General features: G+C 42.1%; 1 protein-coding gene across 1 annotated transcript in view; it reads right to left on the minus strand.

Moving 5' to 3' along the window:
* Positions 1–435: 435 nt before the first annotated feature.
* The window catches only part of arap3 (ArfGAP with RhoGAP domain, ankyrin repeat and PH domain 3), a 31285-nt gene continuing 19687 nt past the window's right edge, over positions 436–12033 (minus strand). Inside the window, exons 23-36 of the mRNA XM_076105272.1 lie at positions 11681–11893; positions 10937–11042; positions 10709–10856; positions 9340–9408; positions 6838–6912; positions 6639–6756; positions 5696–5824; positions 5202–5338; positions 5033–5115; positions 4381–4416; positions 4159–4222; positions 3850–3987; positions 3187–3225; positions 436–2545 (exon numbers count right to left, since the gene is read on the minus strand). Coding sequence (XP_075961387.1) covers positions 2063–2545; positions 3187–3225; positions 3850–3987; positions 4159–4222; positions 4381–4416; positions 5033–5115; positions 5202–5338; positions 5696–5824; positions 6639–6756; positions 6838–6912; positions 9340–9408; positions 10709–10856; positions 10937–11042; positions 11681–11893 — 1838 coding nt within the window. The 3' untranslated portion in view covers positions 436–2062. The remainder of the gene's footprint in view (positions 2546–3186; positions 3226–3849; positions 3988–4158; positions 4223–4380; positions 4417–5032; positions 5116–5201; positions 5339–5695; positions 5825–6638; positions 6757–6837; positions 6913–9339; positions 9409–10708; positions 10857–10936; positions 11043–11680; positions 11894–12033) is intronic.

A 12033-nucleotide genomic window follows, 5' to 3' on the forward strand; every position in this document is an offset into this window, starting at 1 on the left:
CAACATGTCAAACTAAAGATCTGATTGGTTGAACACTATGACAATCAACAATATCGTCCCCATTCACTTAAACTGCACATGGATTCACTTGTGAGTCTGCAGGCCTCTGCCTCTGTTCTTACCTAGAGACACAGAGGTGAGATCTGATTGGATAAAAGCTCTACTTAAAACAAGCTGCACTGGAAGCAGAGCAACTGAGGAAGTCAGTAGCTGTGCAATGAGAACATAAGATGATGGGGAAAATATTATTATAAATTATAATACATGTAGTGTATTTAAGAACAATTATTAAATTATAAAATAGATATAACTTTGTGATTCTGTTCAGGCCAGCAGAGAAGGCCTTGCAGGCTCTGACGGCCCACCACTGGGTTAGAGTCATAGTGGGACTGTGTAATGGGAGGACTGGTGGAGAGACAAGACACTCTTCCTCCATCACATGACAGACTTTATTTATTACATTTAGTAGTATTAGTACTTTGTAATGTACTACCATCAGAGTTAAAATACAGAGGAACACTTCATACTTTGATATGTACAACGGAGCAGTCACCATTAAAACCATTAAAACCAGTGGAACGTTTGATCCTCAGACAACTTCTGTTTTCCTCACTGACTGTTTACAGGATGCTCTTTATTATAATCATTACAGTACACTGTTTATATATATATATAGTTAATATTCCAGAAATCAACATCTTCAACATTTTATACCAACAGGAAGTGATGTAATCTGAGTCTGATGAAGACGAGAAGAAGACACTGAACTAAAGAGAATACAAATCTAATATGTATTATAGCACAATATAGCATAATATAATATAGTATAAAATATTATAATATACAATAATATAATATAATTAGTGCTGGGCAACGATTAAAATATTTAATCTCATTGTTATGGCAAAGTTCAATAATGAATTCAAAAGTAGTGTATTGTGCACTTTTATTTTAAAGTACTGCTATATGAACAAAAGGGCAATAACATTTGGTGTAAACACTTTAAATACATCAGGTTGTTGTTAGCAGCAGTGTTCTCTTCACACAGCAGCAGTTCTATCTCTTCACTATCTGTGCTCAGTGTGTGACTGTGTGTGAAACGTTCCACTGTGCAACAGGAACATGTTGGCATCTTATTCTGTAAACCGGATGTTCATCTGAAGAAACCGGATGTTGACTTACGTTAATATTTCCGCTAACTTTCTTAGCTCATTCTTGAGGCTCATACGTGACGTCATTCGTTGAGATCCTAAAGGTGCGTTCACACCAAACGCGACACGAACGCACCTTGAGAACGTTCCTCAGACCGACATCTTCCACAACACTAACCTGCAGTTTGTCTCCACTCCTCTGTAGCATGTGTTAGCTTGTGTTGCTTTAGTTTATCTCTACTTCTCCCACACGCTGCATCAACGTAGTCTGAAGACTTCCTCCACCGCTGCCAGTGAGCAACGCACTTTACAAATAAAAAAATGCGTTAACGCGCTATAAAATAATTGTCGGCGTTAATTAATGAATGCGTTAACGCGATAATAACGCGTTAATTTGCCCAGCACTAAATATAATATCTAATATAATATTCAGTCTTCTTCACTTCAGTCTTTTAGCCACAAACCAACAGTGATGTCACTCAGGTCAGGTGACCTCTCAGCCAATCACAGTGGAGGTTAAACTCCCTCAGAGTTCTCCTGAATCCTGGTCCTCTAAAAACCAGCAGAGTCTTCCTTCAAATGAATCCTGTCCTAAATATTATCATTAATATGTTCAATCAAACTCCTGATACATTTCTGTGGTAGAGCAGATGTTCGGGATCAGCAGATGATGGGGATCAGCAGATGATCGGATCTGGGACCTGCAGCCTCTTCAGAGAAGTTCAAAGGTATGATTGATTAATGTGAGGGTATTAATAAGATGTTGGAGGGTTCTGTCTCCTTATTGTGAATGTCCTCCTGTTTTTTAGGAGCTGAGAGGAGCTCTGAGTCAAAGCTTTCCACCTGACTCTGGAGAAACCTTCACACATTTAGCTGTAATAAAGTCCTCTTTTCTCTCAGACGTCATACGGCTACTGCTCCTCTTCCTCCTCCTTCTCCTCTTCCTCCACCTCCTCCACCTCCTCCTCCTTCCTGGTGAAAGCAGAAGACAGCTCCTGCAGAAGTAGCTCCTGTGATGGAGTACAGACTCCCTGAAACTGCTCCTTCCTCCTCCTCCTCCTCCTCCTCCTAGCTGCAGGCTGCTGGGAGGCATTCAGGTCTGCTCCACCTCCTCCTCCTCCTCCACCTCCGCTCAGCTCCAGAGTTTCCTCGGCGGTCCGAGCCGGGTGGTGGACGACCACGTGGTCCGAGTGTCCGGTTTCCAAAGGAACCGGTCTGAGAGGCAGGCAGTCCAGGACCTCCTGGGTCTCGGCGGCGCTGCTGGACAGGAAGCTGGTCTCCAGAGACTTGAGGACCTGAAGACCAAAGTCTCCGACCTCCTCGTAGAGCGGCTCGGGGAGATCAGGAGACTCAGAGCGCTCCTCCTCCAACAAGTCCTGCTGCACCTTCATGGGCTGGAGGTCAACACAGATATCAGTGTATATGTATATAGATCAATATATATATATTATATACAGTATGTTGATCTATATATATATACAGTATATATAGATATCTATATATGATATATAAATCATATATACTGTATATATATATATGATCAATAAGGCATCAAGTCATTCACCTCCACAAGAAATTACTCAATAAGTACAAAATAAAAGTCTAAAATACTTACAAAGTACAAACAAAAGTATAAAGTACTCACAAAGTACAAAATATAAGTACAAATACTCACAAAGTACAAAATAAAAGTACAAATACTAACAAAGTACAAAATAAAATATCAAATACTCACAAAGTACAAAATAAAGTATCAAATACTCACAAAATACAAAATAAAGTATCAAATACTAACAAAGTACAAAATAAAGTATCAAATACTCACAAAGTACAAAATAAAGTATAAAATACTCACAAAGTACAAAATAAAGTATAAAATACTCACAAAGTACAAAATAAAGTATCAAATACTCACAAAGTACAAAATAAAGTATAAAATACTCACAAAGTACAAAATAAAGTATCAAATACTCACAAAGTACAAAATAAAGTATCAAATACTAACAAAGTACAAAATAAAGCATCAAATACTCACAAAGTACATGGAGAGAGTCCTTCTGTCATGTAACTTTCTCTGCAGAGAAAAATATATAAAATGAATTATTGAAGAAAATAATCTTTTCATTTTGCTTCAAACAGATAAAAAGTTACTTTCTGTAAAAAAGTATTTTAATACTTAAAAGAACAACTTTAGATATATTCATCATCAAGATGAAAAACACAAACATTGAAAACTAATTCAGTCAGAAACAGGAAGAATAAATGAGTAGAAACTATCTACCTGCTCTGTTTATAACAACTTTATGAACGATTAAAGTTATTACTACCTGCTCTGTTTATAACAACTTTATGAACGATTAAAGTTATTACTACCTGCTCTGTTTATAACAACTTAATGAACGATTAAAGTTATTACTACCTGCTCTGTTTATAACAACTTAATGAACGATTAAAGTTATTACTACCTGCTCTGTTTATAACAACTTTATGAACGATTAAAGTTATTACTACCTGCTCTGTTTATAACAACTTTATGAACGATTAAAGTTATTACTACCTGCTCTGTTTATAACAATTTAATGAACGATTAAAGTTATTACTACCTGCTCTGTTTATAACAACTTAATGAACGATTAAAGTTATTACTACCTGCTCTGTTTATAACAACTTAATGAATGATTAAAGCTTGTTTCCTGACCAGCGTCTGATTGGCCGACAGCATGCTGCTGTTGCTCTCATCTCCTCTGATCGGGACGAGCGGCATCGTGCCAAACTTCTGCTTGGAGATGTCTGAGGACGAGTGACGCCTCAGGACCGGAGGACCCGGGTCCTCGTTCTGGAAAACAAGATCCAACAGAGACCCGATGAGACCTTTAGATTAGGGACCGCTTCAGTCCTCTAGAAGACAGACTGATCTCAGGTCTGATGCTGGATCAGAAAGATTAGATTTAATCTGACCTGAGATATAAACCTGATCCTGGATCAGCAGGTTTAGGGTTAATCTGACCTGAGCCTTGAGGAAGCTGGTGATCCAGTCCCACAGTTCGGCCTCACAGCTGCAGCTCAGAAACCTGAGAGACAGAAACGTTATTGATCTCAGGATATGATCCATAAATGAAACTATAAAGGGGATACATTTCCTGTCATGTGATCGATGATACAGCTGTGACATCACAGGGTTAATCAATAATACAGCTGTGACATCACAGGGTTAATCAATGATACTTACAGCTGGTGTTTGTGTGACATCACTGTGAATCCCCACCTGCAGATAATAGAAAAGAATAGAATAGCCTGTCCTCATTCATGAAGAAACACGTGTTGTCTGATCAATGTGAACTCTACACACACACACACACTGAAAAACAACAATGTTCTAACATTTTTAAATGACAAAGTCACCTTAATAATAAAATGTCAGACTCTGAGTGTCTCTCATTGTCTCTGAGTGTCTCTTATTGTCTCGCATTGTCTCTTATTGTCTCTCATTGTCTCTCATTGTCTCTGAGTGTCTTGCATTGTCTCTGAGTGTCTCTGAGTGCCTCTCATTGTCTCTGAGTGTCTTGCATTGTCTCTTATTGTCTGAGTGTCTCTGAGTGCCTCTCATTGTCTCTGAGTGTCTCTCATTGTCCCTGAGTGTCTCTGAGTGTCTCTCATTGTCTCTGAGTGTCTCTCATTGTCTCCGAGTGCCTTGCATTGTCTCTGAGTGCCTCCCATTGTCTCTGAGTGTCTCTCATTGTCTCTGAGTGTCTCGCATTGTCTCTGAGTGTCTCTCATTGTCTCTGAGTGTCTTGCATTGTCTCAGAGTGTCTCTCATTGTCTCTGAGTGCCTCTCATTGTCTCTGAGTGCCTCGCATTGTCTCTGAGTGTCCTCACATTACCTGGTCGGAGCCTTTAGTTTCCTGCGGATGCCGATGTAGATCTTCATGGACTTCAGAGACCACTCCTTCTCTGGTTTGATGCTCTGAACAAGGACACAGACCAGTGAGGGGACGGGGATATGGAGTGTCTACTGGTGGACACAGAGAGACATGTCTCTCAGAGCGTTACCTTCTTGTCCTTGAGCAGCAGCAGCTTGTGGTTTATGATCTGGAACGTCCTCTCCTGGAACTTGTTGCCCTGAAGGAGCTTTGGAGGTTCTTCACGACACCTCAGGAGACCGATCTTCATGATCTCACTCTTATAGGCTGGACACAAAGACAGGGACAGACAGGGAGACAGAGAGAGACAGACGTGATTGATTCAGTCTCACATCTGACAGATTAGAACTTTGTAGCCTGAAGTTAATATTATTGATGGATGATATTCATCATATATTCCACTTTCAGCTCTGTGTAACTATACTACACATTATACTACACATTATACTACACACCATTTCTACACACTATGCATGTGTGTGTAGTATGGTGTGTTGTATAGTGTGTAGTATAGTGTATAGTGTGTAGTATAATGTGTAGTATAGTGTGTAGTGTAGTGTGTAGTATTGTGTAGTGTGTACTATAGTGTGTAGTGTGTCATATAGTGTGTAGTGTGTGACGTACAGGTGAGGATAGTGAGTCCGTCCCCTTTAGGAACTCGCTTCACCACCAGGTAGGCGGAGCTCGGGTCGGCCATCTTGCACCATTGCAGAGCCTGTTCCAGGACTCTCTCTTTGGGGTGTAACGGACGCTCTGACACAACAACAACATTATCATCATCATCATGATCATGATCACCATCAACAACAACAACAACAACAACAACATCATCACCATCAACAACAACAACAACATCATCATCAACATCATCATCAACAACAACAACATCATCATCACCATCAACAACAACAACAACAACAACAACAACAACAACAACAACATCATCATCATCATCATCATCATCATCATCATCATCAACAACAACAACATCATCATCATCACCCGTCAGGTAGAATGTCCCAGGCTCCCTGAACTCACCTGCAGGAGTCTAAACTACCTGAGAGAAATCAGTGGTGATAAGGTGAAATATAAACAAAGTGCAGATAAAGGATTTGTCTCCAGAGGACTTTAAAGAGGAAAGTAAAGTAAAGTAAAGCTTCCTCTCTCTCCTTTCTCCAGTGAACTATAACAGGAAACACCTGTTCAGGTAAACAGGCTGAGCTGAACCAGATCACACAGAGACAGACCCGACCTGCTAAGAGGACATGACGAGACAAACCGCTTTGTCCCCCATTGAGCTGCTCACGCAATCAACAACCCTCAAAACAAAGTAACCAGTGACAAATGATTTGTGGATTAGAAGGGAAACATGAGAGAATCTGTCGCACTCTAAGATGAACTAAAGAGTGACGGTATAAAGGAGTTGATTAGTGAAAGATGCTTTGAGACGCCTTCAGACACGTCGACTGGTCAGGGCCACCTCTCTGAACCACTAATGTGGCTTCATAGTGAACCCCTCAGGTGTGTCAGAAAGACAGACAGGTGTACAGATGTCTTGCTGTCTCACCCAGCTGTCCGTCCTCAATGGCCTCAAATGTCATCCAGACATCTTTGTCTCCGGTCGGGACGTTCCTCATGAACAGAACCTGATTGGTCAGCTCCTCAGCACACATGGTGGGAGACACCTGCAGGTCACATCAATCAGCCAACACCTCCTGCTGTACCACGTTATTAATAATGAGTTAATAATCAATATTCACACTTACTTTGAGAGTGATGCAGCAGTCTGGTATCTTCAACTCCAGATAGACCTCAATGATCAGATCACCAGCCTGAGACAGCTGCACACAGAGACCTCATCAGAGCTCACTTACTCATCAGCTTATTGACTACTTATTATCAAACTATTAATATCTCTAACTTGTGATAAACATATTACTAACATATCTTTAACTTATTGTCAACTTATTACTAACTTATCACCAACTTATCACTAACTTATTATCAATTTATTACTAACTTATTATCAACTTATCACTAAATTATTATCAATTTATTACTAACTTATTATCAACTTATCACTAAATTATTATCAATTTATTACTAACTTATTATCAACTTATCACTAAATTATTATCAATTTATTACTAACTTATTATCAACTTATCACTAAATTATTATCAATCGATAACTAACTATTCTTTAACGTATTTTCAACTTATCGCTAACTTATTACTAGCTTAGTAGTGATTTATTATCAACTTATTACTACTCTTTCTTACAAACTGAATACGAATCATTAATATAGATGTATTACATTTAATACACGTTCATTACTGACATTTTCTGACCAGAATCGATCAAAGCTATTAACTGAAAGCAGTCCGTCCACAGAAACTGGGGATCAATATTTTATTTGATGCCTTAAAATAAATGATCTATTATTTATAGTGCTGGGCAAGTTAACACGTTATTATCGCGTTAACGCATTCATTAATAGATGCCGACAATTATTTTATAGCGCGTTTACGCATTTTTTTATTTTGAAAGTCCGTGGAGGAAGTCTTCAGCAGACTACGTTGATGCAGCGTGTGGGAGTACACGGAATACACGGCGTTACAACGTGCACCAGCTGTTGCTCTGCCTGGAGACTACTGGACATCTCTGCGGTAAAGTCAGCAGACACTCTTAGTGCACCTATATGTTGAAATTCACGGTAAACGCATCAAACGGCACAGATCGGGAGCGAGCGAAGGAGAAAGTTAGCGGAAAGATTAACGTGAGACAACATCCGGTTTCTTCAGACGAACATCCGGTTTTCAGAATAAGATGCCAACAAAGTATGAATTATATTCACATTAAGTATAAAACATGCTGCATCTCGTGACTTAAAGGGAAAATATACATATGATATAAGAAGGATATAATATAAGAAATATGATCACTACTGTGTAAAGGGAATACTGCTGTTAAAAAGCACCTGATGTGTTTAAAGTGTCCATCCATCCATCCATTTTCCACCGCTTATCCGGGTCGGGTCGCGGTGGCAGCAGGGCAAGCAGGCCGACCCAGACCTCCCTCTCACCGGCAACATGTTCCAGCTCATTCTGGGGGATCCCGAGGCGTTCCCAGGCCAGCTGGGAGATGTAATCTCTCCAGCGTGTTCTGGGTCTTCCCCGGGGTCTCTTCCCAGTTGGACGTGCCCGGAAAACCTCCAGTGGGAGGCGTCCAGGAGGCATCCTAATTAGATGCCCGAACCACCTCAGCTGACTCCTTTCGACGCGAAGGAGTAGCGGCTCGACTCCAAGCTCCCTCCTGATGACCGAGCTCCTTACCCTATCTCTAAGGCTGAGCCCGGCCACCCTACGGAGGAAGCTCATTTCGGCCGCTTGTAGCCGCGACCTTGTCCTTTCGGTAACGACCCAGAGTTCGTGACCATAGGTGAGGGTAGGAACGTAGACCGAGTGGTAAATTGAGAGCTTTGCCTTCCGGCTCAGCTCCCTCTTCACCAAGACGGTCCGGTGCAGCGCCTGCTTTACTGCTGCAGCTGCACCGATCCGTCTGTCGATCTCCCGCTCCATCTTACCCTCACTCGTGAACAAGACCCCGAGATACTTGAACTCCTTCGCTTGAGGTAGGCACTCCGTCCCCACCTGGAGGGAGCAATCCACCGGTTTCCGGCAGAGCACCATGGCCTCAGATTTGGAGGTGCTAACTCTCATCCCCGCCGCTTCACACTCGGCTGCAAACCGTCCCAGTGAATGCTGGAGGTCACGATCCGAGGAGGCTAACAGGACCACATCATCTGCAAATAGCAGAGAGGCGATCCCGAGACCCCCGAAACTGACGTTCTCCGCCCCCAGGCTGCGCCTAGATATCCTGTCCATGAAAATCACAAACAGGACCGGTGACAAAGGGCAGCCCTGGCGGAGGCCAACACCCACCGGGAACGTGTCTGACTTATTGCCGAGAATGCGGACACAGCTCCTACTGCAGTCCTACTGTTTAAAGTGTTTGTAAATCAAATGTTACTGCACTTTTGTTCATATAGCAGTACTTTTAAAATAAAAGTGCGCAATACACTACTTTTGAATTAATTATTGAACTTTGTCATAACAATGTGATTAATCGTGATTAATCGCAAAAAATCCATGCGAGTAATCGCGATTAAATATTTTAATCGTTGACCAGCACAAATTATTTAGTGATGTTTTTATTATTAACTATGTGTAGTTGTTAATATTGACACCATGACTGCAGTGAAGTACCTGAGTGTCCTTCCAGGTGGTGATGAGGCTGATCTCAAGCTCGATCTGAGTCTGATGCTCCTCATCGATCTGAAACAGGACCAGAGGTTCACTGGGTTATTCAGTTTCTACGTCATAAAGAGGACTCAGAGTTGTAGTGGACTCAGAGCTGTAGTGGACTCAGAGCTGTAGTGGACTCAGTGTTGTAGTGGACTCAGTATTGTAGTGGACTCATAGCTGTAGTGGACTCAGTGGTGTAGTGGACTCATAGCTATATTGGACTCAGAGTTGTAGTGGACTCAGTGTTGTAGTGGACTCAGTGTTGTAGCGGACTCAGAGTTGTAGTGGACTCAGTGTTGTAGTGGACTCAGTGTTGTAGCGGACTCAGTGTTGTAGTGGACTCAGTGTTGTAGCGGACTCAGAGTTGAAGTGGCAAAAACCTCAGTGTGTTTTGTGCAGCGAGGTTCTGGCACAAGAAATGAAGCCGTTAAAACTGAAGCGGCATTTGGAAACAAAACACCTTCTCTCAAAGATAAACCTGTTGAGTACTTTCAAAGACGACTTCAAGATCTGAGGACATCACACAAGTGTCTCACTTACCTGCAGCCATGGACATGGACATGTTGGATCAATCTGCAGCGGATAAACTGAAAACTATACCTCTGTCAAATGACACTATAAGTAGACGAACTGAAGACATGTCGGATGACATCAAACAACAGACACAGCTCGAATTTAGGCAAGTGGTCATTTTGCATTAACTACGAATCTACAGACATCACAAACAAAGCAGTTTTACTCGTTTACGTGAAACATGTGTGGGACGGGGACAGACAGGAACAATGTCTCTGCACAAGAGACATCCCCTATACTACGACTGCAGAGGACATCTTCAGCTCAGGTTCAAACTGCACCATCTTTACATTAAAGACATTTGAGAAGTTGAAAATGTTCCTTGATTTGGAACATTGATTTCGCGGCTTGTCATTAAGGGGCGATGGTGGGTCCCGCAGCCAGACCAGTTGAGAACCACTGACCTAGAGTTGTAGTAGTGCACTCAGAGCTGTAGCGGACTCAAAGCTGTAGCGGACTCAGAGCTGTAGCATTACATTACATTACAGTCATTTAGCAGACGCTTTTATCCAAAGCGACTTACAATTCAGAGTCTATCACATTTCTACACCGTAGGCACAGCTACGGGAGCAATTTTGGGGTTAAGTGTCTTGCTCAAGGACACATCGACATGCGACTAGCGGAGCCGGAGCCGGGGTTCGAACCGCCACCCCTCTGATTGAAAGACGGCCCTGCTATCCACTTAGCCACAATCGCCCCCATAGCGGACTCAGAGTTGTAGTGGACTCAGAGCTGTAGTGGACTCAGTTGTACTCACATCAAAGACATACAGGTAGTTGTCGATCAGATCCTCTACGATCTTCACCTCGTGCGCTCCTTTCCCGTCGGTCTGGAACAGACTAGGAGCGAACAGCAGCGACAGGTTCTTGGTGCACATCTGGTTCAGATCGGCACACTTCTGGACTCTGGCGGAGGAAGCAGACCCAGTTATTTAATGAGGAGACCTGCTGGTTCTAGAGCTGCAGGTGTGTGGGTGTGAGCTCACCTGTACAGGTGACTGATGAGAGCAGCCAGCGTGGTCCTGTTGACTCGAGGAAGACTCCGGATGATCTCTTTGTAGTGGTCCAACCTCTGAGACTTCTGAGGGATCTCTGAGGACGGAACCAGGACCGACTTTAAACCTGAGGTCTAAAAACCTCTGATGTCTCTTTGTAAACCTGAGTTTCTGTGTGGTTTAATGTACGATACAGCTCATACTGTTTATATTTACTCAAGAACTAGACGTCAGTACAACTTTGGCATACTAGTACTTTCTACTTTCACTCCACTGCATCTCACAAACGTACTGCTTTTTACTGCATTTGACATTCAAAGTTACTTTGTACCTATAAATCCTATGATATGAAGCAGTACTACACTACTAATATACTCAGTAGTACACACAGCATCTAAAACTGGCTTCACATTTACAAACTTTGTTAGTGATAAAACAGAATTAAATAATAATCTGTAATAATATAAGACCTTTAAAGGAGCCATTGTGCACTTTTACTATTGATACTTTAAGCATATTTTGCTGATAATACAACGTTTTTAATTAAATCGATCTTAAATAAAAAAAGAATAATTATTTTACTATGACTATTAAACAATGAGGAGGTGAAGAAGAAGACCTTGAGAAACTTTAAAGGAGCCCCCTTACAGTAAACCTCTGGAGAACACCTGAAACCTTCTGGTCCCGTAGTGAGTCCCTCAGACTGAACCCTGGTCTAAAGTAAAGTGGACTCACTGGCGGCCCCCTGCCACAGCGGGTGGAGGTCGGCCATGAAGATGGGGTTGTCGACCTCCCTGAAGAACCTCTTCAGGACGTCCGTCACGTCCTCGATGAAGTGGTCTCCGATCCGCAGTTTGACGTTTCGGGCGTCTTTACGGAACTCTTCCATCAGGAGTTTGATTCTGGACATGGCCCCGTTCTTCCTGTAGATCCCCTCGTGGCCCAGACCTGCGGAGCATGATCAGACCGTCACTAAAACCTGAACCTGCACCAGATCCAGGAATCCACCAAGAGTCACATCATTTTAAATACAGTGGGTTTCTTTCACGTTTCTATAATAAATTCAGTGTTCCTGAGCAGACAGAGAG

This window comes from Anarhichas minor, unplaced genomic scaffold, assembly GCF_050575085.1.
Source record: "Anarhichas minor isolate MPS153535 unplaced genomic scaffold, ASM5057508v1 ptg000031l, whole genome shotgun sequence".
NCBI classification, from domain to species: Eukaryota; Metazoa; Chordata; class Actinopteri; order Perciformes; family Anarhichadidae; genus Anarhichas; species Anarhichas minor.